The following is a 27619-nucleotide window of genomic DNA, read 5'->3' on the forward strand; positions in this document are numbered from 1 at the left end:
GTGAGCGGGTGCGACGGGGCCGGGTCCTGAACGCGCCTCGGAGCACCCTCGCATCGCCGCAGGCACCGGGAGGAGGAGCCGCCGCACCGGGCGTGCTCCGTGTGCTCTCCGTCCCACGCCCTCCCAGCGAGAAGGAGGTGGTTCAGCTATCCTCCAGTGACAGGCGCGGTCAGAGCCCTGTTCCCTATCCCCGAACCAGACTGCGGACGCTGCGTGACTCGAGCCCCTTCCAGAGGTGCGGGAGCCGCTCCCCTGCCCACGGGGCCGGGCGGTGACCCCACGGCCACGGCTCTGACGGATACGAGTGCTCCCACGGGGGCTCCGTCCATCAGCGCCCGTTCCTGGAAACGGCTCTGAGCGCCCGCCGCTCGGGATCGAGGCGGGGCCGCGCCACGAGTGACGGGGAGCGCAGCCGCGGCCCGGGAGTGGGGCGGCTCCCCGGCCCGGCAGCGGGGATGTGCGGGGCCCGGAGGCCGCCGAGAAGATACTGCACCGACGCGTGTCCCAGGGCGCTGGGGGCCGAGGAAAAGCCGCTGCTGCCGTGGTCTCCCGGAGCCGTGCGCGGGACTGGGCCGCGAGCACCGGGCGGCCCCGGGTGACCCCGGCCGGCCGCGCCCGCCGCCCCCCGCGCGCGTCCCCATCCCCGTCCCCGCCCCCGCGGCGGAAGCGGCCCCGCCCTTCCGGCGGTTTTGGCGCGCGCTCCGCCGCCATGGCCCGCCCGGGGGCCCCCGATCCTGGCGCCGCCGTGGAGCGGCTCTGCCGGGAGCTCAACCTGGACGTGGCGAGCGCGGCCGAGGCGCTGCGCGACTTCACGGCGCTGCGGGGCACCTACAGCCTGGAGGTGAGCGTGAGGAGCAGGGCTGCCGTGGGGCCCGTGGGGCGCGGCGCTGCCCCGGTGACCGCGGCGCCCGTGCCCGCAGGGCGAAGCGCTGCACTGGTTGGCCTGCGCGCTGTACGTCGCCTGCCGCCGGAGCCGCGTGCCCACCGTGGGGAGCAGCCCGATGGAGGGGAACGGCGTCTCCCTGACCCGCATCCTGCGCTCCGCACGCCTCAGGTGAGCGCCCCGCCCCACGGGCCGGGCCCTGCGGGGGCCGAGTGCCGCGCCCCGCCCTGCCAGAGCCGCTAGGCCAGGCCGCTCCTTCCCTCGCAGCGCTGCCAGCCACGGCGGGGTTAGAGCAGTAAATCCGCTGCTATTACAGATGGAAATTAGATGTAAATACATAATTTCCAACTTCAAGCCTTTAGGAAACCACCTGTGTTGGACCAGCAGCTGTTCTACACGCGCCAGTTGTTTCTCTCCGTAGTTAACTTTACCACAAACATCTCGGCGCGTGCCGTCCCGGTACAACGAGTGTCTGACTCAGGATTCAGGCCAAATCCCGACGGAGTGTGGCAGCCGCTGGTTTTTCTGGGAGCACAGCACTGGTGATCACAGAGCTCACCTTCTGCACGGCCCCGGCAGCAGGTGCCCTGTCGCTGTGGCTCTGACCTGGGGACACGGAGCCGGGAATGTTGCTCTTGCTCGTTCCATTTAAAGACGCCGCTCCCCGCTGAGCTGCTGGAGGTGTTGTCAGTTTTTACATCCCCATCTGACAGGTGTTGTGCAGGTAACTTTGACAGGCATCGACTCTTTGTTTTGTTGCCTGTCTTACCTCCCCCTCAGCACACACAGAGCTGTGCCTGCACTTTGCTGTCCACCACTGCCCTGCTCTGCACAGCTGTGTGGCAGCCTTCACATCAGGTTAATGTTCCTGTGCCTTAAAGAGGGTCAAGGAGAAACCCCAGAGTGCTAAAAGGCAAAAAGCTGGTAACATACAGTTTGGGAATCTTATCAAAATAAATTGTAAACTCACATAGTAATAATGTCCACCTTTAAAGGAGCGAATATGTTGCATTTTGGCTTTTAGATATTTTAGGAAGTTAGTTAAAGCTCAAAACAGACTTTTCTTTTTTTCTTTTAAGTTTAATTCAGTTTTTTAGCAAAATGAAGAAGTGGATGGACATGTCAAACCTTCCCCAGGAATTCCGAGAGCGAGTTGAGAGGCTGGAGAGAAATTTTGAAGTGTCAACCGTGATTTTCAAAAAGTTTGAACCAATATTTTTTGATATATTTCAAAATCCTTATGAAGAAAGCTCCAAACCCCATCGAAGCAGGAAGCAGAGGTATTTTTTAGATTTGATGTGACTTTTCCGTGGAAAGAGTTATACCCAGTATAAGTTTATGACAATCAGTTTCCAGAGTGGTGGGGTCTGTTTGACTCTGAAGTGCAGGCAGCGCACCGGCGGCTGCGGTCAGGTCAGCTGGGCTTCACACGCAGCTGCTGCAGCACAGGAACTCCCACAGTGAGAATGTCAGGGTGTGGTGGGGAGAGGTACCACGAGTGTGAGTCAGCTCCAAGGTACGGTGAGATCAACACTTCAAATGTTCAGCAGAAGTAGCTGCAGTAGCACAGGAGTGTTTTGTCTCGGCACAGTGCTGGCAGGGGGTTGGTGTCGCACTGAGATCCTTCTGCTCGGGGGCTGTCACATCCCTGTGACGCTGCTGGCTGTCTGCCATGGTTGCCAGATGAGTGGAAACACCAAATGGGAAGAAGTTACAGCTGATGTGCTTATTTTTATGACAAATTTGGGAACGTGTGGTGTCATCTTCAAGACACACATGGAATGTCTGCCTTATTGAAAGGAGTTCGTCCATACTCCCTGCAAGAATATGTGGCTGAGACAGCTTTGTAGTGAGATTGTAACCTTGGGGGTGAGGGAGCCAAGCTGTGGGTCTGCAAGGTGTTTTTGTCAGTTCATGTGGGTTCTCTGGATTTGAGGGGGGATAGTTGTTCTGGTGCAGTGCTCCAGTGTAGCTGCACATCCATAGGTAGTGTGCAGGGGAGGCACTCTGTCGGGTGCTCTGTTGGTGTTCCTTTCTCAGAGCAGTGTTGGTTGGTGCCACTGCAGCTTTGGGTGCTCTGTGGGTTGAGTCATGTCTTCCTTGGTCTTCCAGCTCCATGGCCTTGGATAGTTCTGCTCCAAACAGGAGTCAGCAGCTGAGCTGTAGTACAAGCTATAATTGCCTGTTCTAAAGGGATGGCTGATGCTTTAGTAAAATATTTTGGAAAAGCCATCACTGGAATATGTATAGCCTTTGTCACCTCCCCACCTGTGGCTGTAGGATGGTTCTGTGGGAGGTGTGACACCAGCAGAATAGTGTAGCAGGCTCAGAGGCCAGAGGCAGCCTTTTGTTTGGGAAGAGGTTTGGGAAGTTGTGGATGTGTGCAGGACACTCTGGAGCCAGGTCAGGCATCTTCTGTCAGGCAGTGAGAGCTGAACTCAGGACATGTAGTTTAGACTGTGCCTTAGTATGGAATTAAGACAGCAGCTCCAGCTGTTGTTTTGAGCAGGGAAATGGAATGAAATTTGAACTGTAGAACAAGATTTGGCTTCCTGGAACTGAAGAGTAACTTCTCCCCCTATTTTTCTTGTTGACAGGCGGGTGCCGTGCAGTGTCAAAGATCTCTTCAACTTCTGCTGGACTCTCTTTGTGTACACTAAGGGTAGGCTGCTTGCTTTGCCTGCATGGTTTGTATACATTCCCAGCTGTGAACTTCTGTTGTGTTGCTTGACGTGATGTGCTGTCTCTTAAAGGTAATTTCCGTATGATTGGAGATGATTTAGTAAATTCCTATCATTTACTTCTGTGCTGCTTGGACCTGATTTTTGCCAATGCCCTTCTGTGTCCAAACAGAAGAGATTTGCTAAATCCATCATTTAAAGGTATGGTGGGGATAGATTATTTACAATCAACTGTGCTTTGTTCTCTTGGCTCATTTGAAATAAAGTTGAAGGTTGGTTGTCTTCCCCCCTCCTTCTGGTTCCCAGGCTTACCAGTGGAGTTCCACACTCTGGAGATCGAAGCCGCCGAGGATCCTCCCTGCATCATTGCCATGCTCTGTGAGCTGCACGACGGGCTCCTTGTGGAAGCAAAAGGCATAAAGGAGCACTACTTCAAACCATACATTGCAAAGCTGTTTGATAGAAAGGTACGTCTTGTGAGTTTTATGAGCACTTGGTGGTGCTCTGTGGTGGTCTCTAGAGCATTAAGTCCTGCAGGTTCCACAAGGGAGAGCAAAGGAACTCGTTAATGAGCAAAGGAACTCAGGCTGGCTCAGGTTTTCTTTGTATTTTAGCAGGAGCAGAATTCCCTCACACTTTTAATGCTGTGTGCTGTAAGTCTCTATTTCAGCTTTTTATGTCAGTGAAGAATCTTTCCTTTCTTGACAGTGTGAAACTGAATCATGAAGGATGATGTTTTCTGCAGGCAAAAAAAAGTGATCTCCTTGTGAAATAATTGTATGGGATGTCTGTCAGTGGAGTGTGGGTCCTGCTGCTTTTCTTGAAGTTGAGCAGAATGCTTTGAAAGGAGAGGTTGAGGTTGCAGATGTACAAATTGTCCTGTTTAGTTCTGATCCTGGAAATGTTTTCCAAGCTCTGTGGAAGCCTCTTTGTAGTTGCTCATCGAGCCAGTCCCTAAGCCAGCAGTGAGCAGATGTGGCATTGCAGGGCTGGCTCTGAGCAGTGAATTTGTCTGGAGCTTGGATCCCTTGGGCTTTGTGCTCTGTCTTGGTAAGGGCACTGTAGCCCTTTGGTCTAGGCCAAAAAAAAGAAAAAGAGTCCAGTTCTGCACCTAAATCTCATTTTCTTTTTGACTAAGACCATCGTGCTGTCACACTTGAGACAGTTTTGATTTTATTATCTAAGAGACTTCTGCTTTATATTCTTAGATCTTAAAAGGAGATTGTCTGTTGGATCTTTGCAACTTTACAGAAAATAGGTAAGTTACAGCTTTTGTTCTCAATCATAGGGCTTGGTTCGTGTCTAAAGCACAGGCCTTTGTGTACTGAATCTCAGTTTTCCTGTTCCTTTGTCTTTCAATATCTAAGGGTTTTGATTATTTGACCACCAAAGCTGCTCTCTGGCTGAAGCACTTTCTGGATCAGAGGTGTGGCCAATGTCAGAGGTTCAAACTGCAGTTTTTTTCTTGATACCAGGTTTTTTGGTGCTTGCTCTGATTTTCTGGCAACTGTAATCTTTGAATAATGTAATGCAAGCTAAAACCTTGGCTCTGAATGTTACAGATGTGTTTCTATACACCTATTATTCCCAAGTAGGGAAATCCCTAAATTTATTTCTCTGAGTGTATAAATCTGTGGATACTGCAGATGGACTCGAAAGAAAAGGAACCAACAATTGCAAAACCACAAAAAAGAGGTGAACAGTTTCTGTGGCAGGGAAATGTAGTTGTTTCAGAAACTCTGAATTCACTCCACAGTGAATGCAAACTATAAAAAATCTTTGTCAATTTTTTTTGCCTTTTGCAAAAATGCCTATTAATTTGTTTCTGTCTTTTGTTTGTGAGCTTTTAACTTGTTGGTTTGCTTTGGGAATTTTGAGCAAAGACTCAATTGTTTTAACAATGTAGATAACACCTCAATTTAGATATAAACTCATTGATCATTGGACATTGAATTTCTCCTAGTATTTCTACTTTAAGAGTAATAGTGTTCCTGGTACTTCCTGTCCCTCAATAACACTGTCACATGCAGTGATACAGTAGTCCCTGTTCTTTTGCAAGTAGTCTGACATCTCAAAGACTCTTGTAAGCATCTCTGGGTTGTTTTTTTTTTTTTTTTTTGGTCCAGATTTCCACAGACCTTTACATTTTCCTAAAAGACATGGGGCAGACCTGTGATACAGTCAGGTTTCCTGTGGGAACACAGAGTTGCTTGTGTCATGAATACATTGTTATATTCCATTATTATACATGCTGGAACTGCATTCCTGGCCCAGCTGCAGGCAGGATTATTGGTGCAAACCATTTCTGATTTTCATCCAGAAGTTCCATTTTGCTTCCAAGTATATCTTTAAAGCCTTGCAACCTCGGTGGGATTAAGCATGCCTTTTTTCCAATTAGGTTTGCTGGAATAAAGAAAATGAAGGATTTGTTTGGTATCACATGTCAGTGGTGGTTTTAGCAATAAAACCCAGGCAGGTAACTCCTCACACTTCCCCTCTGCACCATTAGGAAGATTATGGGCCACAGAGTGGCAAGCCCAGAAATGCAGTGGAGCAAGCTGGGTGAAGTTCTCCCTGGTGCATACATTAACCTCTGACCAGCTGAGCACTCCAGATTGCTTTATTCACAACTGGCATGAAAGCAAAGTTGGTTTTTCCCTCTTCTTACTGAGATCCAAATGCTGGTGGAAGAGTGATTCCTGCAGTGATGCTGGAGAGGTTTTGGGTCCACAAGCAGGCAGTGGTGACCAGAGGCAGGTTGCTCAGGGAGGTGTGAGCAGCACTGCTGTCCAGAGCATGAAACTCTGACCCTGTTGGTTTGGGGCTGTACCTGAGCTCCTGGGGCACCTTCTTTGATTCTTCAGCAGTTAAACCTCTGGTATAAAACCTGGGCTTCTCTTTCAGCAAAGCACTGAATAAAGAGTATGAAGAGTATGTTCTGACTGTGGGTGACTTTGATGAGAGAATTTTCCTGGGAGCTGATGCTGAAGAAGAAATTGGTACTCGAAAATTCTCTGCAGATGTACCAGGAGAGAAAACGACAGCAAGAGCTCACATGGAGTGTCATCTGCAGCAGCATTTTGAAAAGGTGATTCATTTAACATGGCAAGCTCACTTGGAGATCTCCTTCAAGTTTTCTCACCCTTGTACACTCTTTGAATCATTGAGGTGACTTGAAATTTCTTCTTTCTGAGAGGAAGATGGTGAACACAGCCTTCAATGCTGTTTTGCTATAAGGAGAAAAGATGGTGTCTTTTTTCCTGTGGAATTTTTAAAGTAACTATTCCTTAAACAGAACGGGTGCACTTTCATGTGTATAGTTTGGTTTTGTCCAAGGAAAATAAGTAAGTGATTAATACCCAAATATGTAGGTCTTAGTTTTGATCAAGCTTCATTTATACCCCATAATCACCACAAAACCTTGACACTGAATTAGTTTTCCCACTGTTTCATTTCTTAGGCAAGGAAAAGTCAACTTTCCTACTCTTCTGTGGAAAATAAGATTCACACATAAGCCTCAACAAAGTCTCTCTTCATTACAAAAAGTAGCCTATAAACAGAGTTAATGTTTTACTGTATTTAAAAATGTAAAATGTATTTAATGAAGTTGACATGCAGGAAAACAGTTGCTTGATGACTTTTTAATCTTGGATAAGGGGGAAAATAGTATTGGCTGTGTGAAAGATCCATATGCTGTTTGACTTACTTGTCAGTTAAAAAATAAGAATTCTTATTCTAAGATGGTGGTGCAAGTACAAATGAATCATATGTCATAGCTTTTTCTCCCAAATATAAGTGTATTCTATGATCAGGAACATTAAAGATGGGAGTTGGAAAGGGCTTTATTAATTCTGAGCTTCAGTTTCTGTAGTATAACATTACCGTTTATGCATAATGACTGCAGGCTTCACCTTTTCTCACTATTTGCCTTGTATCTTCAGAATGTTGTCAGTTCAGATAATTAAATCCAAAAACTTTGTGTCACTTTCAGAGAGCAGGATAGAAATAGGTAAGTGCTGTCCACACTGCTCCATCTGCTCAGTGCCACTTCATCCTTTGGATGTTGGCTGAAGGGAGGCCCATTTCCCAAGGAATGTTGTCCTGTGAACCTCTTCTGGGCAGCTCTGCCACCCATTCTTTGTGTCACCCAGCTAATGCAGTCAGGGACTGAGAATGGAAGCATGTGCTTCCTCTTCCTTGCCCTGTATTTTCAATGTTCAAATGGGCCTAAAAATTTACAGGTTTAAAGATTTTAGGTCTTGTTTTACCGTGTTTTAGTTGTAAAATCCCTTTGAGTTAATTTTTGTCTGCTTGAAGATTTGTTATATTTTCTATTTATGGAGTCCTGAGAAAACTTTGGCTCATTTTTAATCACTTCTGAGCTCACAGGTGAAGCCTTCACGTGGTTCTGCTAGTGGTGTAATTTTAATCTTTGAAGGAATTTTGCAGGAGATGCTCATTTGGAAGGTAATTGAAACTGTTTTGTTGGCTGATTTCTATTTATTATTTTTCTCTATCTGACAGAAAAGGTCATTTGCACCTTCAACTCCACTGACTGGCAGAAGATACCTGCGAGAAAAGGAAACTGCCATCACTCCTGTGGCTTCAGCCACACAGAGTGTGAGCCGTTTGCAGAGCATGGTGGCTGGGTTGAAAAATGCACCCAGTGAACAACTTACAGCTATTTTTGAGTGAGTATGTCCACTTCAGCTGCTTTCATTGGCACAGAAACTCATCTTCTGGCTTTTTTTTTTTTTTTTTTTTTTTTTTGGGGGGGTAGATTATTTTGGTCTGTGTTTCTGTATTATTTCTTGTTGAAGGATCTTCTGTTTTCTCGATGATCTCATCTGGAGAAGGATGGCTGCACACACACACCCTCCCATCTGACTTGTCACCACCATTGTGTTAATGGAGCTTCAGCTTTTGCTGATGGTGATTTGTCTGTCTGCTTGAAAGCCAAATGCCTTTTTTGTTTGTTTACAAATTCAACAAGTACAATCAGTTAAAAGATGTGGTAACCATATTGGCAGAGGTTTTGGAGAAGGGTTTGTTCAGGTGAACAAGCTGCAGTCTTCGCCCTCAGCTGGGAAGATAAAACTTAGAGCACCCACAGGCTGCCCATTTTTCCTTCACACTGCTGCAGGGGGTGTTGGTCTTAGCCCATGGCACAAGGGTGAGCCTTGCAGTGAGCCTGGTGTGTCAGTGCTGACCTGGAATAGCAGCAGCCATGTTTCCCACTTGGGATGTTCAGGTGGCTATTCCCTGAGCACAGTTCAGATTACTGCCTTCCTTCCTGAGCACAGCTCATAAAAAGCAGTAATTGAATAGTAAATACCTGTAAAGATGCTTAGTGTTTGCCTAATATCTTTCCAAGTTAAGGTCCTGCTGTGTTACAGTGTAAGGTTTCCAGATGTATTTTTACAAATCAGAATGGACATTTAGTATTAGCACTGATTTTTGACTATTTCAATCCTTTTATCACCTATCTGTATGCCTCCAGTTTTTGCTGGATGCCTAGCAGCTTACTGGGGTTAGTTCTGAATAAATCAAAGTTCTTTTTAAAGTAACCATCATAAGTAGGTGAAAAATATTACTTACTGTTCTCATCTTTGGAGTTACGTATATTTGAAAGTTTTGCTAGCCCTAGTTCCTAAAAGTTTACAGCTGTGCTCTGTGGGATGCATTTGGTTTGAATGTTTCTTTGATTGTTTTTATAAGGACTGATACTATTTATACTCTACAATTAAGACATTAATGTGTCTGTAATCTCTAATAAAACATGTGTTTGTTCCAAATGATAAACCAGACTGTCAAGAAAGAGGTAAATACTAAAATGGGAACAAGAACTGAATAAGCCTTTGGCAAGAGCTGTGATGAGTACTTTGCTCATCCTGGATGTGAGTTCAGCAAGCACTCGGGTATACATACTGTGTCCCTGGAAGATGTGGAGAAACTATAGTTTGCACTGTGTAATGTTCTATGCTTTTCAGTATTTTCTTTTTCAAATTAAAATTCCTTGGGAAAGCTTTGAAGTTAATTAGAAGGCTTTGTTCAAAGAGAAACCTTAGCTGATTTTAGTTCTAGCTTTTCTGAGTAATTCAGTGTCTTAATTTGACACCAGCCATGGGCCACTGTCCTCTAAAACAGAGTTGCTGGAAAATTCAGAAGCATTCAGAAAGAGCATCTCCAGCCAGAGATACTATGGCCCTTTTTTATGGCAGTGACAATGTGGAGTTCATCAGTTCTCCCAGTCTTGGCAGGAAATGGGAAGATGCTGCTGCCTCTTGCCTCCAAGCTTTTCAGTGCTGCCTCAAACAGCCTGGCCTCTGTGGTGTCATGGTGCCTTTGGTTGGTTGGCTGTTGTATCCTCACTCCTGGCAGGTTCATCTTTCTCCTCACTGCTGCTGTGGTTCTTGCTTTCTCCTGTGTTTGTTCAAGATCTGCATATCCTCCCTGGCCCTTTTAGAAAGAGAGGACACAATACTTGTGTATGTTTTATGTTTTCCTCTGTCTGTGTAATACAGGTTCTTGCTGATGAGGAATGCTTGGTGTAATTGGCTTAACTTTTTATTTTGGTTTTATGGTTGTTGTTTCTTGACATTTATTTTTTTTAATGGATATTAATTTATATAAACAAGGCTTTCTTTGCCTTTGGCTTCAGGTCTTGTGCCCGCAGCCCCTTGGAAAGCATCATGAGCAGAGTGAAGGAGATTGGTGAGACATTCTGTTGCCACTACACTCAGTCAACAGATGAGCAGCCAGGATCTCACATAGGTATGGACTGAAAGGCATGGGGTGTTTAAAAATACTAAACCAGGGCAAACAGGATGCATACCTGTACTGTTTTCTGTATTTAATATAGTGGAGCTGGTTTTATCCCAGGGTACACCCAAGCAGAAAACTGCTGCTGTCAAACAGTACACTATAAAGAATAAAAATTTCTGGCAGAGTGAATCCAAGGCTGCAGTTCGAACTGGGATAACCAAGAAATCATGGAAAAGCAACTCTTAACAAGTGTAAACTTGCATTCTTGTTAGCTTTATAATTTAAAGGAAACTGAAAGCAAATGGGAAAATTGTTATTGCAAAATTATATCACAAGAAATATTACAATAAATAATCCTTTAAAATGTTTATGGAATTTCATGCTATACCTGGAACTAGTGGATTTCTGAACTTTTCTATTTGTTTGCAAAGTATGTGTGTACTCACATGAACTATTGTTTTGGGTGACAACAGGTGCTGGTCAGTTTAGTCTTAACCCTGTTTGTGCCAGTGGTATTTGGCTTAATCTCTGCTGATTTTTAATTTCAGATTTTGCTGTAAACAGATTAAAACTGGCAGAGATCTTGTACTATAAAATCTTGGAGACTATAATGGTGCAAGAAACACGGAGACTGCATGGGAAGGATCTGACTGTAAGTAAAGAGCCAGTGAAAAATTAGAACGCTTTTTGTAGCTGTTTCTTGGAGTTTGTCTTCAGACAGTTCCAGAACAAAGCACTGTAAAGCACTCTGTGTATGTTGTTAATACTAAAAAGGGGAAATACATGGGAGCTGCCAAAATGTATTTTTCTTCTACTATTTAAACCAGTATAACTATCAAACTAAACATTTGAATTTGTGTTGCCTTCTAGAATTACCACTTTATGGACAGATAACTCTTTTTTATTTTCTTTACCCAATGAACAGTACCAATACTTCATGTTAGACAGCACTGCATTTGCTTTGCTTTATGATGCACAGCAAGGAGGCCAGTTCATTTGTCCATAGCATGCAAAATGTGATAGTTTTGGTGTTGTTACTCTACTTCTGGTCTCCTCAACTTCCCTGTAAAACGAGGTTGTGGATGGGAGAAGAAGCCAGCTTTTTTCCAACAATAAGCTGTGTAGTGTTAGTGCCACAAAATTCCAACTTCTGTTTCCCGAATCTGAGGCCAGTGCCATTTTGTGTGCTCTCTCCAGGCTCTCCTGGAACAGGATCTCTTTCACCGCTCCCTCCTGGCGTGCTGCTTGGAGATTGTGCTCTTCGCTTACAGCTCCCCTCGCACCTTCCCCTGGATCATTGAAGTTCTTGACCTCAGGCCATTCTATTTCTATAAGGTAAATAAACCCTGGCTTAGGACAGGATCTGTATTAAAAATGGCATGTTACTGGATGGAGAGTTATAGAGGATGGTGCTTTTCCTCCCTAGGGAGTCAGGTAAGACAAGGACTGATGCTGAGTGTGCATTAGCCTATTCTAAACGCTGCCTGTCCTGAAATGTATTACTTGGAAGGTGTAATGCCAGAGCTGAAGCTGAAATATAAAGAAAAAACCCATTTTGTAAATTGTACTGACCTGTATCATACTGCCAATCAACTTTTACTAGACTAAAGCCTTCAAGCATATATTTTGTTGATATTTATATTTATTGACTACAGTGTAGTTCTAAAATAGCAGATACAGATCTGAAATGTTGCCTTTGGCTGATGTTACTTATCACAGGCTTGCTTTGCTAAGTTTGGGGGCTTTTCCTTTGTGTAACAGAACATAGATTATCTTTTCCAGGGCTTTCTCTGGTTTTGGTCTTCATTTAACTACATTTTCCCCACTTCCAATGTAACTTGAGTTTTAACTACTGCAATCCTTTTATCACCTATCCATATGCTTCCAGTTTTTGCTGGATGCCTAGCAGCTTACTGGGGTTAGTTCTGAATAAATCAAGTAGTTCTCTTTAGATGACAGCGACCAAAAAATTGAGGCCTTTGAGAAAGCTGGTTCATTATCTGTCCTTCCTTTTTCCTTTACTACTCATCTGTAGGGCAGTACTGGAGCTGTAACAAATCAGTCAATATTGCTGTGGCTGTTGGTAGCCTCCATCAAAACTGGTACACATCCAACTTTATGGAACAGATTCATGTTTGATTTGAATTTTCTCCGCTATTTAGTATATATTCTTGCAGCACTTTTATTTGGACAAAAATTGCCCTTGCAGAGTTCTCACACTAGAAAGACTTGTGACATTTGTAACTTTGTTCTCTGGGTATAGCTTCTGTAGCAGGAATAACCAAACATATCCATAGGTCTTCCAGGGAACTTTTGTGGCATTTCCATCTTTGGAGCTTTAGCAAAATAGGCTGAAAGCTCCTCTGATAGGGGTAACACAGGGTGGGCCTTGGGTTGGAGTAAGATACTGCAGTCAGCTCTGTTCAGCCCCCATTTGTCCTTGTTAAGGGTTCTGAGTGCTTCTTGAGTGAAACTTTAAAGCAGTGGTTTTCATCTGCTCACGTTATGGGCTGCTTGTTTGCAAGAGCTGAAATGCTGGGCTGTCACATCCCCTTCTGAGCAGCTGTACCTGATCACCTCTGCCAGGTCAGTGCTGCCTGTGCCCAGGGCTTTCACTTGTGCACGGTTAGCAGTGGTGAGAGGCCCTAAAATCCCCTGGAGTGGGTTGTTCTGCACTAATGGCATGTCTGCTGTCCTCTTCCAGCCCCCAGGTTGCTTTGGGAAAGGGGCTTTAACAAAGAGGGTTGGGGAAGATGAAGATGTGAGGAAGAGGCTGGAGCACTCTGTGTTGATGTTTTGAACAGGAGCCTGAAAAAAATAACAGTTAGATGGTGTTAAACATGAGCAGTGTGACATCACTCTGTGTGTGTGTCATTGCCATCAGGTTATTGAAGTGCTGATTCGCTCTGAGGAAGGACTTTCCAGAGACATGGTGAAGCACCTCAATAGCATTGAGGAACAGATCCTGGAGAGTCTGGCCTGGACACGGAACTCAGCACTGTGGAATGCCCTCGAGGCCTCAGAAAACAAAGTCCCAACCTGTGAAGAAGTATGTGATCTCATTCCTTTTACTATGAAATTCATGGTTTTTTCTCACTTGTTTTTTATTCAGAAAACTGTTCAAATGAGATTATTATCGCAGAAGAGCTTCTATTAATAGTTTGTCACAAAGAAGGGAAATTAATTTATTATTTTGTACTGACATTTCTTTTTCCTCAGGTAATATTTCCCAGTAATTTTGAGGCCAGCAATGGAGGAAGTGGGTTTGGGCACTTGCCCATGATGCCATTATCTCCCATAATTCATCCTCGAGTGAAAGAGGTTCGGACAGATCTTGGTGGGAGTTTAAGACGAGGTAAGTTTAAGGCTTCTGATATTATTTGAATGTGTGAATTTGGGGAGAGGGTTACAGTTCTTTGTAATTGGAAAAAGCATCCTTGAATCTGAATTGAGAGTTTGGAATTGTGAAGTTTATTTGATCAAGAGTAGGTCTAGATGCACTCAGTCAAACCAGTGCTGTGACTAACTGGCAGCAGACAGTGCTCAGAGAGCGCTTCCATTCTGGACTGGAGCAGATTTTGCTGCTGGCTTGATGCCAGGGTGACCTTACTCTGAGATGGGTTGTCATCAATCACTTATTGTCCATTGATGTTCAAATTTTTCCAGGTTTGTTTTTTTTTTGGTTTTTTTTTTTTTTTTTTTTTTTTTTTTTTTTTTTTTTTTTTTTTTTTTTTTTTTTTTTTTTTTTTTACAGAGATGCATTCAATTATCCCTATTTTGATATTTTTTTTTTTCCTTTTTTTTTTTTTTTTTTTTTTTTTTTTTTTTTTTTTTTTTTTTTTTTTGCTTTCTCTTAGTTTATGGTCAGTGAGTTTGACTGGATTTTAGGTGACTTTTTTTTTTTTTTTAAGATATAATGACAGAGCTACACTTACTCCTGCTTCCTACAGAACTGTTTCTGTGCCAGGGTGGACGATGCTTTGCCTACAGTGTTCTGTCCTCTGAAGCTGCTCTTTGCAGATTCCTGCATCTCACACAGAGCTGTCTCCTGACAGTGAGGGTGCAGAAGCAGCGCCAGCACTGCTGTTTCCTTTGCATGCTTCTCTAGTTAGGAATTGCTGCTTTTATTGTATCCCAGGCATGGTGCATATGTTCTTGCACGTGCTCCATGAACTGGTGGGTTGTGTAATGTTGTCTCTCCTTCGGTGTTTGTCTGGCAGCAAACAAGGCTGTTTGGTGTTTTTATTAAATACTCCTTAGGGAAGGAGATGTGGAAGCAGTTTCTGTGTTAGGGTTCGCTGATTGGAGAGGGTGTCTTACGTATGAGGAAGGCTGTGTGAGACACAGCTTTGTATGTGAGAATCTGGTGCTGGAGGCTTCTCCTAAATTCTCTTGGGAGGATGGTGGGGATAGGAAATGTCTATTTGTCTTTGGTACCAAGAGAACCATCCTGGCAGAGTTAGAAGTAAGGTCTCCTGTGGAAGGTCAGACAGCTGCAGACGCTGAGCTGGGTGGCACTGCCGACCTCCTGGCCCTGGTGCAGGGGAAGCCGTGGGAGAGGTAAACTGAAGGCAAAATCGAAAGTGAAGACATCACCTCTGGTCACTCTGAGTGCTCTAAGGAGAGAAGATGTAACAAGGACATTGCTGGTGCAAAGGAATATAACAGGGACCTGATTGGTGAAAAGATTGTGTTGCTGCAGGGGCAGAGGGGTCTGAGTGTAAAATGTTGTACAGAATGTAGAGAGCTATAAGTACTGGTGACTAGTGTAATAAATGGGCTTTGCTTGCACAGCATGGTCCGTGTCTCTCGATCCCTGCAGCCTCCAATCAGTCGTACCTGGCCAGTTATTCAGACAATTTCTGATTGGTGGGAAATAGGAAATTCTTGTCACCGTTATTGTCACAGACTGCAGCAGAAATGCAAAAAGCCTGTGAACAGAAGCCTGGTACATTAGTGCTGTGTACTTCAGGCTTATGACTGGAACAAATGTTTGAAAGCAACAGAAAAGCCTGAGAGGAACTGGGGTTATGTGACGGTGGAGTCAGCTTACTGGGGGCAGTTTAGAGAGTTTGAAAGCCAGAACATAGGGAAGAGATCATGTCCAAGGAGTGTGGTCAGGGTTCCTGTAGAGGAGTGTGTTCACAGGAGTAGCACTTACAAATATTCCTGACTGCTAGACTGACTGGAGTAAGTAGCTGTGATCCCGTGTGTTCCTCAGTCTGTGGATCAGAGTGGCTGCTCAGCTTCCATGTGACACCTCATGGCAGAACTGCGCTGTCTGGGGTGACTGCAAAACTAAAAAAGTCAGACTGCAGATCTTGTTCTTATCACCTCAGAACAGTGAGCTCTGCTATAAGTGATCTCTGCTGGTGTAGGTGGAAGGTATCCTTTCACCTTCTCTGCAAAAGTACTTGCATTAAGCTGCTGCTGTTAAGGTTTTGTTGGGTTTCTTTTTTCTTCCTTGACATGCCAGACATGCAACCATTGTCTCCAATCTCCGTTCATGAGCGCTACAGTTCTCCCACAGCTGGAAGTGCTAAGAGAAGGCTCTTTGGAGATGACAGCCCCAAAGAAATGCAGATGGAAAAAATCTTAACAAAAGGAACCAAGCTGACAATTGCTCCAGCATCAAGCACTGGTGCTGAAAACGTGTCATCATCTCCTGCCCAGACAATGCTGACTATGACAACCACTACAGTACCAGGAAAAGCGGGACAGAAGGTCACTATCCCACTGCATGGTAGGAATTCCTGCTGTTTTTCTCCTTTATTAGGATGTTTTCTTTAGTCTTATGTTATGCTTAGACCAACCATGCATCTTGAAAGTGTATTGCTTTTTCTTTCTGAAAAAACAGTTACTTTGTCAACAACAGCTGTGCTGGTTTGAAGGACAGGTGTCTGCCAAGGAAGGCAGGCACCTCCCTTGGAAAGGAGAATATGACCCCCTTCCCTCTGAATTATTACAACTTTGAAATTCCAGGGCTTTCAGACAAAGGTATGAGAGGAGGAATAGCGGTTCCTCAGCAGCGTGTGTGTGTATAACACGGCAAACAAACGGCAGCCCCGGCACAGCGAGGAGCAGCCGCAGAGCCCCAGGGCCGCCTTGTCCCGCTGCAGGCGCCTTCCCCTGCCGTGCAGTTCCGGGCGCAGCCAGCAGGGGCGCTGCTGGCTCCCGCCGGGCGGGGCGGGCGATGATTCCCCCGCGGCTGCAGGGGGCGCTGTGGCGCGAGCTCGGCCCCCTCTGCACACGGCACTGGCGGGCGGCCGGCGGGAGGGATGGAGAAGGGGCTTCCTTTGGAGCCCTCAGGGACAGCCGGTCCCGCTGCGCCTCCGCACGGTGACATGGACTGCAGCAGCAACCTTGGAAGCAGCTGGAACGGCAGAGGCGAGCTCATCCCGGAGTAATAAATGAGATGTAGCAGAAACTGCAGACTTGCAGCCCCTGCGGGGCGTCCCGGCAGGCAGGGGTACGGGGCTGCAGCATAGCGCAAACTCAGAGCAGCGGCAGAGGAACGGCGGGGGCGGGCAGGGGTCTCCTCTGCAGCAGCAGCCTCGCACAGCCGGGGAGATGTGCCCTCCAGGAGCGGCCGGGGGTCGGGGTCCCGGTCTGTTCCCCTGAGGCACCCGAACGGATGGCAGGGGTCCTTTCCAGTGAGGCCGGGCGGCAGCGAGGTCCCGGTTCGGTGGCTGCTCTCATGAGCAAACGCTCACTTGCGGCACAAGCAGGGCAGGGCTGGGCTCCGGCAGCGCAGCGAGCTCCTGCCGTAAGCAGCAGCTCCTCCGAACCCAGCCTCTCACTACCCGGCGAAAATGTCGAGGTATCTTTTACCTTCCAAAGAGAAAACCCCCCAGGTAAAGAGAGTAGCCAGCCGAACCCTTCCCCATCCTTACCCTGAGCCGTGGCAACTTCTTTTGTCTCTTTAGTTTTTGTTTCTTAGAAATGTATGGGAGAAAATTCCCTTAGAGAAAACAAAAGGAGCAATCCTAAGCTCCAACAGCCACTAAAAAGGTTAAGTTTATGTTAACAGCACATCCCTAGAGACATCTGATCCCTGGCAAGCACACTGAGGATTTCTCCTCTTGAAAAGATCACGTTTGTGCTCCTTCCAGCTACACCTCATACACTAAGCAGTATTTCGGTTTTCAGCTCCGTTAATGATTTACTGCAGTTTGTCTTAATCTGGTCTGTTAAAATCTCAAAAGGCTCTGGAACTTGTCGATAAGAGTTACGTGCTAACATTAGCAAAATACTGTGAGACTTCTGTTTTGTGGAAGTTGGGTAATAATTGGATATTTCTGGAAATGACACATGAGCAATGAGTTTATAGCCATTTCTTAATTTAAAAATTGGGTCTATAATTAAAGATTAAAATAAAAATTCTGCACTACTCATGTTTAAGGACATTTTCAGCAAAATAATTTGATCACTGAGGAAACTAAGGATGACTGTGTAGGATATGCTGCCAGTTTTGCAGAATAAGAATTAAAAAAAAAAAAAAAAAAGAATGCCCACCTTCCCCAAATAGAGTGGAAAACCAAGTTCAGAAATTGTGATTGCTTGTAAACTTTTTAGTTTAAGACTACCTTTAGAAAAGATCATTCACATTCTCCTTTTAAACTTTACCAGAAATGTGATTTTTACATTCTGAAATGTAATTTTTATTTCTGAAGACTCTGAGGGACAGAGTGTTTTTAGACTGTAGTACAGAGGATGAGATGTCTTCAGTACCAAATGTTCATAAATGAGTTTGATTTGCTGTTTGACTCTGCAGCATGAAGAGAGCAACCAGTTTATTTCTGGGTGTGTGTATCCTCTCCAGGTATTGCAAATGACATGGGTGGAATCACCTTGATCCCCATTTCACTTAATTTAGGCCAGCCATGTAAAGTGGATGCTCAGGCTCCCTGTCACCCTCCTGGGAACCAAGCCCAAGAAGTGCAGCTGCCAGCGGCCAGACCGAAGCGAACGGGCTCCTTGGCGCTGTTCTACAGGAAGGTGAGTGCCCTGCTCAGCAGGGCTGCTGTTCTTGTCTCATGGTCCTGCTGGAGCCTGCCTCCCTGTGCAGCTCCTGGTACCTTCAGTCTTCATGTGCCTTAAGCTTGGCACGTGCAGTTCTTATGTGCCTTGAAGAAGAAGGAAGAAGATGTTGAGTGTTGCAGAGAGTCCAGTTTTCTCCTTTCCACCCATGAGATTTTTTTTTTCTTTTTCATTAGGAGCTTCTATAAATAAATATCAAAGGCATACTTGACTTCAGATTTTACTTCTCTTGGCTATTTTGATTGCCCCCACATTTGCAAGGGTTAGATCTGACATGAGAGGATTTTCCTGTGTCTCGCTCATTCAAAGCTGCACTGCTGTGGATCCAGCATCTGGAGATGCTCCTTTGCCACTTTTAAGTCTGCCCAGCAGTGCTGATCTGGCTGGGCTAGGGACTCAGAAAGCAGTGATGAATAACACAGTAGCTTAAGGTTTCTAGAAAGAATGAGTTTGAAATCATGCAGGATTTAAAGATTAAGTTAAGAACTGGGTGTCCTTCAGAGAAACTTCAGATTATTTACTTACAGTTGCTTTCATTTTCAGTGTGAATTTTATGAAGGGTCTTTGGAGGAAGCATGGTAACTTGGTCTAGGTGACTACAAAGAATATATGCCTAAATTAGTCTCTCTCAAAAATATTAGAATATTTTTTTTTGCTGTTATTTTCTTACTAGGTAAGTTATTTTCAGAGGTTTTCCCCTTTGAGGGTATCTGTATAGATACAATAGAACTTAAGTTCTACCATCAGCAATCTTTAAGATACATCTTAATACAAAAAATAATTTCTGGAAACACTTGTAAGTCACATCCTTTGTCTGAACTATTGGTTCTTTAATTTTGCCAGTGACAGGCGGTTTCTCTGAGGAAGGATTAAGAATTGATCAGCCACCTGCCAGTTGGGAATGTTGCATTTTGGAAGTTTTACTCTCAGCTGGGGAGAACTTCGGGTGTAGCTGTGTCTTTGACTAACCATGTCATAGGCAACATAATTCCTCTTAGTTATGAAGAAGTAAAACCTTGACTTATATTTATTTTCACATTTTGACCTTCCGTTTACATAGATCATTGTACTCACAATGATAATTTTCCTCTCCTTTCCTTTCTTGCTCCTGTTCAGTAGAGCAAGTGAAAATAACACTACCCCTTCCTGCTTTCCAGCATAAAGAAAGTGCCTAATTAGTTAGTGAGGGATATGCTATAGAAGCTATAGACATAATTGTTTTTAGGTGCATTTTCTGCAAGTGTTAGAGATTCAACAGTTGAAGAGTGGATAGCTTAGTTTTTGAATCCCAAAATTCCAGAATGATTTTGGTTGGAAAGGACCTAAAATCATTCCACCCCCTGCCATGGGCAGGGACACTTTGAGCTAGACCACACCCCATCCAGTCTGGCCTTGAACCCTCCAGGAATGGAGCAACAGCAGCTTCTCTGGGCACCCTGTGCCAGGGCTGCACCACCCTCACAGGAAGAGTTGCCTTCCAATATCCCATCTAACTCTGCCCTCTGACAGTGGGAAGCCATTGGCACTCCAAGCCCTTGTTCCAAGTCCCTCTCCAGCTCTCCCAGAGCCCCCTTAGGCAGCGGAAGAGGCTCTAAGGCCTCTCTGGAGCCTTTTCTTCTCCAGGCTGAACAGCTCCCACCCTCCCGGATCTCTCATGGGAGAGGTGTTCCTCCCCTCTAATCATCTTTGTGGCCCTTACAGAATATCTCTGCTTTGATGTCTTTTATTTCTGCAGGCCAGGACAAGCTTGTTTGGCTTCACTCTATACTGTGTGTCTTTTCCTTCCAGGTGTATCATCTGGCAAGCGTGCGCTTGCGTGATCTGTGCTTAAAACTGGATGTTTCCAATGACTTGCGCAGGAAGATATGGACATGTTTTGAATTCACATTGGTTCATTGTGCTGATCTTATGAAAGACAGGCATTTGGACCAGCTCCTTCTCTGTGCTTTTTACATAATGGCAAAGGTAACATGTAGTTTTAAGAAATTCATGGAATTTTATGTTCAATTTTATGTTCAAAATATCAGGTGTGTTCAGCATTTACAGTTTGACTGATTCATACGTGTCATACTACTGGAGGGAGGGGGAAGGTCCTTTCAAGAAGTGGATGCAGTCTCAGTATGTTTTTTTCCTTGTTTTGCATATCTTAGCTCACTGGCTTGTTGATGGAAATTTTTGACAGAGTTTTTCTTCTCTTCTTGAGTGCGTTCACAGTAGCACTGCTTGACACAGACAAAGCACTGTGTGGTCTTATTGCCCTGTATTTGTTTTCTGCCCCATTTGTCATCTTGACAGTCTGTCGATCTGAACTAAACATTCCATTACAATTACAGAATTAGGCAGGTGCATAAATTTGCAGGAACAAATTTATGTAAGGTGGTTTCTATTCCCAAAAAATCCTTTTAGCTTTTGATGATGCAGGCTGAGGAATTGAGGTGGTTCCTATTGTACTTCATTTCTTATTTCATTTGCCAGCTTTAATTTAAGGTGGTGTTAAATTGGATTTTGAAACTGGACTATTGGTTTGACTAAAACTTGAGCTGATGGTTACAGTGTCCATCAAGCCTAATTCAGACACAAAATTCAGGAGGCTAGATTATCTTTTCTTGAGGGCAAATGAAGAGGAGCACTGTGTGGAGGGAAACTGATGTGTAAATTGTGACTACCTGTGCTCTTAACTGCAGCATGGGTTATGCTCACCTGATGTCAACACTGATAGCAAAGCCATTTAATAGTCAGTGCTCTGTATTTTATCATGTAATTTGTCCATTGTTTTGGGGTTTTTTATAATACAGGCTTTTGAATGCTGTCTCCCGTGCAGTGTGAGACCTGGCAGCTTAGCCAGAGACCTTGATACATTGTCTCTTGGCTCCTACTGCAAAAACTGTTGCTTTGTCTGCTCTTAAAATGACAGATGTATGGCTGAAAAACAAAGCGCTTTAAGAAATGAGCTATTTTGAAATAAAAAAGCAAAGTGAAATTGCATGTGTGTACCTGCCTAATGTCTTGTTCAGGATTTCCCCACTTTCTGTTTAGAAAAGTTAGGGATCCAGTTTCCAAATTCACAAAACACATTTTTGACTTAATATTTCCTTTCTTTAATTTTAAGTGTCACTGGAAGAAAAGTCTGGAAAGGAGTAATGCCTAAGCATCATAAGCTTCAGTGGCTAAGAAACAAGGAATTCCTGAACAAGAAAAATCTTTGTTGTTTCATGCTCTCATCACTAGAGATATTTTTTTTTTTATTATGTATTCGTAGTAATGCTCCTCAAAAAGTTACATACTGGACCTAAGCAGCCCGGCCTTCATGCTTGCACTTGGTGTTCAACAGCCTTTTCTTTTCCAGGTAACCAAAGAGGAAAGAACTTTTCAGGACATCATGAAGAGTTACAGAAATCAGCCACAGGCAAACAGCCACGTAAGTCCATAGCATTGGCTTTACTTTCTGTGAAGCTCAGAAGTGGCTTTTGAAGTTTTTATGCTTATAAGAGAAGTCAAATCCTCTGCAGTGTAATACTTGTTCCTGTTCAGTTGGATTTCATCTGGTCTCCTGACTTCCTTGCTTTCCTTGACAAGAGTGTTTTTCCCTGCTGTCTTGTAGGTTTATAGGAGTGTCTTGTTGAGAAGTACTTCTGATGAGGGTCCATTGGACAAAAATGCAAACCCAGATATGGAAATGACAGAAGGTGAGTACAGCAAAGGAATCTGCTCTTTTCAGTAACATACTTGGGGCTTTTGAAGAACTGGACTGTCAAGTAATAAGAAGTGGAACAAGTTTTACAGTTTTAAGTGTATTAAAGAAAAATAAATATATTGTTGAAAAAGAAACCATCTTGTAAGTAGTTCTCCTGTGTATTAGGTATGGAAAATACACTTCCTAGTTGGAAAGAATGTTTAATTTCATTTACTTAAATTTAGTTGCTCAGGGTGGAAGTACTTTATTAGTGTCAGTGATATTGTAGTTCTTCCTGGATGGCAACACTGATAACAAAGAAGAATGAAGATAAACAGTACCTGCAATATTATGGTGGGGTTTTTTTAATATTGTCTATTCTGAAGACTGCAGTAGGAAGAACTTGTTTCAGAAAATAAAAATGCTAACTCTCCAGAACCACCATTTTCTTACATTCAGGTTTCTTTTAAATAGGTAATGCTTTCTTTGCTCTGCTTTAGAGAAGAAAAGGGCTAAGAGTAGTATTTGAGAAAAGCATGGAACTGTGCCATGCCTGTTTTGAGTGACATGTCAGGAAAGTGAGAGATCACAAGCCCATGTATGACCCCATGAGCAGAGCAGATCATATAGGAACCCGTGAGCTGATCTGTAGCCAGGACACACGTGGAATTTAGTTTGTTCTTTGTGGCAAATTCCCTCTGGGTGGGATTAATTTGCCTTAATGAATATTAGAGCCATTTTTAAAGGCCTGTTGAGGATTCTATCAGGGTCATGGAAGCTACTGATCTCCTCTAAATCATGTCTGACACCTCCACAGTTATTGGATGACTTGGAGTATCTGAAGGGACACTGGGCTCTGGTATTTTGTCAGACAAATATAAGTGGTTACAAAGTTCTTCAGTGGCTTTTCCTACCAGACTTTAATCAGTTTATGGACTCGTGTCTCCTTTACAGTATTAACTCCAGGTCTTTTGACGGCAGTTCACAGGAGCTGTGCTTGTGCTGTGAGAGAAGGAAGGCAGATGGACAAAGGAGCCACTTGTGGGTGTCAGCTGGAGCTTTGGATGTTTGTCTCAATGCACGGATTGCCAGAGACTTTGTGTGCTGCTCTGTTTTACTTGGCAGACAGCAGAATGCAGGAGATATGGAAGGTTGTATTCAGTAGCACTTCAGCTTAATTAGGGGAGAGCAGACATCAACAGAAATGCACTTGCTGTGTGACTGCAGCTTTTCCCACTTAACAGAGCATGCCTGAAGAAATGCTGTCACAACTTCCTTGGTGCAGATCTAAGTTGAGCACCAAGTTTTTCTTTGCTAGCTGGTCACAAGAGACTTTCAGAGAAGCCAGAAGTTGGGAGCTGTCAGACTGCTTAAAACTTAGTTTTAAGACCAACTAATGGTTTTGTACCACTCCCCACACTCCCCAAAATAAACATGGAAGAAGGGGTCAGTTGTGCTACATTTTCTTGCTACAGCTATTTCCAAGTTTGGAATAAAGGTTGATACTGGCCTTTTTGACATAACCCACAAGCCTGCTGACAGCAAATGGTAGCTCCTCCTGATGTTCATAACCACCTGCAGCACATCCTTCTCCTGGTTCAAGCACATTTCTTGAATTCCTGTCATTGATTGGTCAATTTATGGACTAGTTCTTGCCAGCTGGACAACATAAGTTCAGCCCTGAAGTGCCTGGTTTGCCAATGCTGTAGTTTTGAAATATGAAGCTCTTTTATTGTTAGACTCATCTGTGAAAGCTGGCAGCTCCTTGGGACAATCCGCAGCAGAGAATTCAAGTGGGTCACAAACAGAGGAGAGAGGAGATCTTATTAAATTTTACAACGCAGTCTACGTAGGAAGAGTAAAGTCATTTGCACTGAAGTATGATATCACAAACCAGGATCATGTGGTAAGTAAAGTATTTTGGAATTAATACTCACAGAGCCATTTTTCCAGGCAGTTAAATGTATGTCAATAACGTTGTCTTGTCACCTGGTGTGGATCAAGTCAGATAATTGGAGGTAATGGTATGAGCACTTGCTTTAACAACCTTTCAAGAGGACAAATGTAGATGCTGCTCAGTTTGCAAACCCATTTCCAACTTCTTTACAGGAATGCAATTCCTGTTTGCTCAAATGCCTGTGGACTGTCTGTGTAAGGCATCTGGTAGCTTAATTCTGTTGCTTGGTCGTTACTTGATCTGTTGTTTCACTGTCACAAGACAAAACATTCTAAAGAAGACGTGGAAGTGCAATAATCTTCTCTTGTTCCTGCTCTCAGGATGCTCTGATTGAGCTGCTGTGCAGATGTGTCCTCTCTTGCAGATGGAGGCGCCGGCGCTGTCGCCGTTCCCCAGCATCCGGCAGCAGCCGGCGTCTCCGCGGCGCATCTCGCAGCAGCACTCGGTGTACGTGTCGCCTCACAAGAACGGCGCCTGCCTCACGCCTCGAACCGCTCTGCTCTACAAGTTCAACGGCAGCCCTTCCAAGGTAGAGACAAAACAAGGCTGAAGGTGGTTGAGAAAGGGTTAACTTCTAAATACGATGTGGTCTAGTGCAGTTCTGATGTGTTACAACGAATAGTCTCTTACTTTGCACTGAAAGGTAGAATTCTGTGTGTGGACTCCATTGCTCAGAGGTGCAGGATAACCTGTTTTTCTCTGATATTTCAGACATAGAGTAAGTTTGAAATGGAGTCAGAGTAACTCATTATTTTTGTCTTGATCGCAGAGTTTGAAGGACATCAACAATATGATAAAACAAGGTGAACATAGGAGTAAGAAGCGAGCAATAACAATTGACAGTGACACCGAATCCCCCTCAAAGCGACTCTGCCAGGAAAATGATGATGTTCTACTAAAACGTCTGCAGGATGTTGTCAGTGAAAGAGCAAATCACTAAAAAACTTCTGCTTTCTGTGGGATCTCTAAGTTACAGAGCTGGATACAGCTGCTGTGCTATTTATTTCTTGGTTTTGTATATAGAAAACTGTCAAGTTCCTTCAACACTGAACTTTCACCTTACTTCCACAGGACGCAAAAAGAGTTTTGTAGGTAATGCCAGTCATCTTCATGCCCAAAGACTAGACTGTGCTATAACTTACTCTGAGCTGTTTTAGCAAAAGAGTGTTCTGTGAAAGCCATATTGGATGTTCTCAAGCCTCATTTGCAGCAGCATGAATTCTGAGTGTAACTCAGCTTGTAATACCAGTTTTATTATTAGCATAAGAGTGATAAAGAAATTAGTGAAATTTCCTCAGGCTTTTGGCATTTAGAGAAGAAATTTGCAAAGTGCCTTATTTGAAAAGAATACGGAATTTTATGCATTATTTTACTGTGAAGTAACTGGAGGGAGAAGAAATTAATTATTTAGCCTCAGGAAGAGCTGAGTAGTTTTGAACAGTCCGAGCTTCTGTTAAAGTGTCGGTTGTGAAATGTATCTGACAGCTTTTGCAGTAACAAAGGCAACAATCGAAAAGTACAAATAGTGGTGACTTAGGTTGGACTCTGGTAAAGCACTGAGATACAGTTCTGTGAGCCTGAATTCCCTTTCTCTTGAGCCAGTGGTGCTCCATGTTGGAAGCCACAGAGCAGCCTGCCCTAGATGCTGTTTGTACGGATGGCAGCTCACCCATGAGGAAATACAGCTGAAATCAGCAGCTGGGGTTTGGCCATCTCAAAGCTATTCTAATGCACAAATTCATTTAACAAATTGAATGTCTTGTTTTTTCCTGAAGACCTTTAGCCTCTTGTGTAGTATCTACACTGAATGTAAGCCCATCACATAAGGGGGTGTGTATGTGTGAGGTTTTTTAGCTGTTGAAGGCTTGGGTTCACTGGAAAAGTAGAAATTCCAGCATCCAATTCTTGTGACTGACTTTTTAATGCTGAGGATTTGGTAGGGTCTGTTTTACCAAAATGGAGAAAAGTCAGAGTTTACTCATTACTGTAAATCAGTAGTTTGATCTTATTTTATAATTGTATTTAAGGTTAGAGCCATAGAGAAACTTCTCAGCACTGTAATTTTCAGTTTCTGTGTAACTGAACTGAAAAAAAAAAAAAAAGAACAATTACATGGGACTTACTTGAGGGGCTCTGTTCCCTTCATTGGCTGGGTGGGTTAGTATGTGCTGTGAGATCCACAGCTCTAGGGGAGAACACTGCCATGATTTTGAGCAGTCTCAGCTAATGAATCTAGCCAGCAGTGATGAAGGAGAAATTGATTACTAAGTGTAGGTGTGCAGGGACACTACTCAGTAAGGAGTAGAAAGTTTACAAACGTGGTTTTGAGTCATTAACTACTTGAATATTTGATTTTTTTTTTTTTTTACATTCAAAAAAAGGTGCTTGCCCATGGAGAGCTGCAGTATGAGGAAGTGGCCATGCAGTGGGATAGGTTTCGTGTAGATGTTTAATTTTATTCAAGTTTTAATGTTTGTCTTCAGATTTTGAGCTAAAAAGTGAAGGATTGCAGCCTTTCTGCAAGAGGATAGGAAATTTATGGTTAGGCATGACAGCATCAGTCTTTCCATGGTATTGTATGATGAGAGTTCAGTTGACATGGTTTTAATTCAATATCATGTGCAAATCTCCTGGTGTCTCTGCTCCCCACACTGTCACTGCCTTCTCTGACAGTAGACAACTGATGGAGCCAAAATCCTTATTAACTGTTGTTATGTGTAGTGTTTCTTCATTAGGAAAATTAATGTACTACAACTGGATGCAGTTCAGAATTCTTCACCTTTTTAGGTGACCTAAAAATTATTTTGGGCTTGTTGAACAGCTAAAACAATAGCTTACATGGAATTTTTGTAACGGTTTCAAAGTGCCTTCACATGTAAATCTGTATTTTATAATAAACAACTAAAAAGCATTTTAACCTGTATTTCCTGTTGTTTTGGTGTGCCAATTCATTAAACAATGCCTTCAATCTGCATTTTCTGTAATATCAAAGACCTTCATCATTTTTATGCTCCTTCAGATTTCTTTTATGCTCCTTCAGATTTTTTTTCTGTTAGAATTCGTGACATTTCATGTGTTTCATCTGAAGTTTCCTCCAGAGGTTTCTTTACTGTGTTTGTGCTTCAGTCAGATTTGGATTTTGGGAGAAGGTAATATATTGCATGAAGTGACCAAAAAGCACTGGAAGGGAGAGAGCCCTGCAGTGCCAGGTGATGTGCCCACAGAGGCAGGTGTGAGCAGCAGAGCTGAGCTGTGGGCTCCTGGTTACTCTGAGCACTGCAGGCATGAGGTCCAGGTGCTGGTCCTGGCTGCCTTCCTCCCAGATGTGTTTAAGAACCAGCCTTGGACAGGTTCAGGTCTGTACCAGCTGGTGTCATGCTGGTTTTGTCACTCCAGGTAAGCATAAAGCTGGCATGAACTCAGCTTTTCAAATAACTTTCATTCATCTGCTCTACGAGGAAACAAAGGCCAATTTGTGCAGATTCTGCTGTAATGACTTCTTTGTTTCCAGAGCTTTTGCTTTAAAAGACTAATCTGTAGTTCACAGAATGGTGGAATATTCTAAGTTGGAAGGGACCCATAAGGATCATCAAAGTCCAACTCCTTGCCCTGCACAGGAC

The 27619-nt window shown here is 44.0% G+C and overlaps 1 protein-coding gene across 8 annotated transcripts; it reads left to right on the forward strand.

The window, feature by feature from the left end:
• On the forward strand, positions 1–26911 carry RBL1 (RB transcriptional corepressor like 1). 8 transcript variants are annotated; one of them, XM_041490483.1, is made up of 22 exons: positions 3–841; positions 921–1054; positions 1963–2163; positions 3481–3545; positions 3637–3765; positions 3871–4031; positions 4773–4822; positions 6469–6652; positions 8089–8255; positions 10226–10338; positions 10878–10981; positions 11527–11664; positions 13214–13378; positions 13549–13684; positions 15806–16072; positions 18152–18327; positions 20158–20334; positions 21716–21787; positions 21971–22055; positions 23782–23948; positions 24320–24528; positions 24769–24903. In XM_041490483.1, the coding sequence occupies exons 1-22, from the start codon at positions 710–712 to the stop codon at positions 24773–24775; spliced, it is 3039 nt and encodes a 1012-aa protein (XP_041346417.1). In that variant the 5' UTR covers positions 3–709; the 3' UTR covers positions 24776–24903. The 8 variants fall into 8 exon arrangements, with proteins under 8 accessions (XP_041346418.1, XP_041346423.1, XP_041346417.1 ...); XM_041490481.1 differs by having other exon boundaries at positions 5–841; positions 24364–24528; positions 24769–26911; XM_041490482.1 differs by having other exon boundaries at positions 5–841; positions 18206–18327; positions 24364–24528; positions 24769–26911.
• Positions 26912–27619: the final 708 nt, after the last annotated feature.

The sequence above is a fragment of the Pyrgilauda ruficollis genome, unplaced genomic scaffold (assembly GCF_017590135.1).
Source record: "Pyrgilauda ruficollis isolate IOZ18807 unplaced genomic scaffold, ASM1759013v1 scaffold123, whole genome shotgun sequence".
Lineage (NCBI taxonomy): Eukaryota > Metazoa > Chordata > Aves > Passeriformes > Passeridae > Pyrgilauda > Pyrgilauda ruficollis.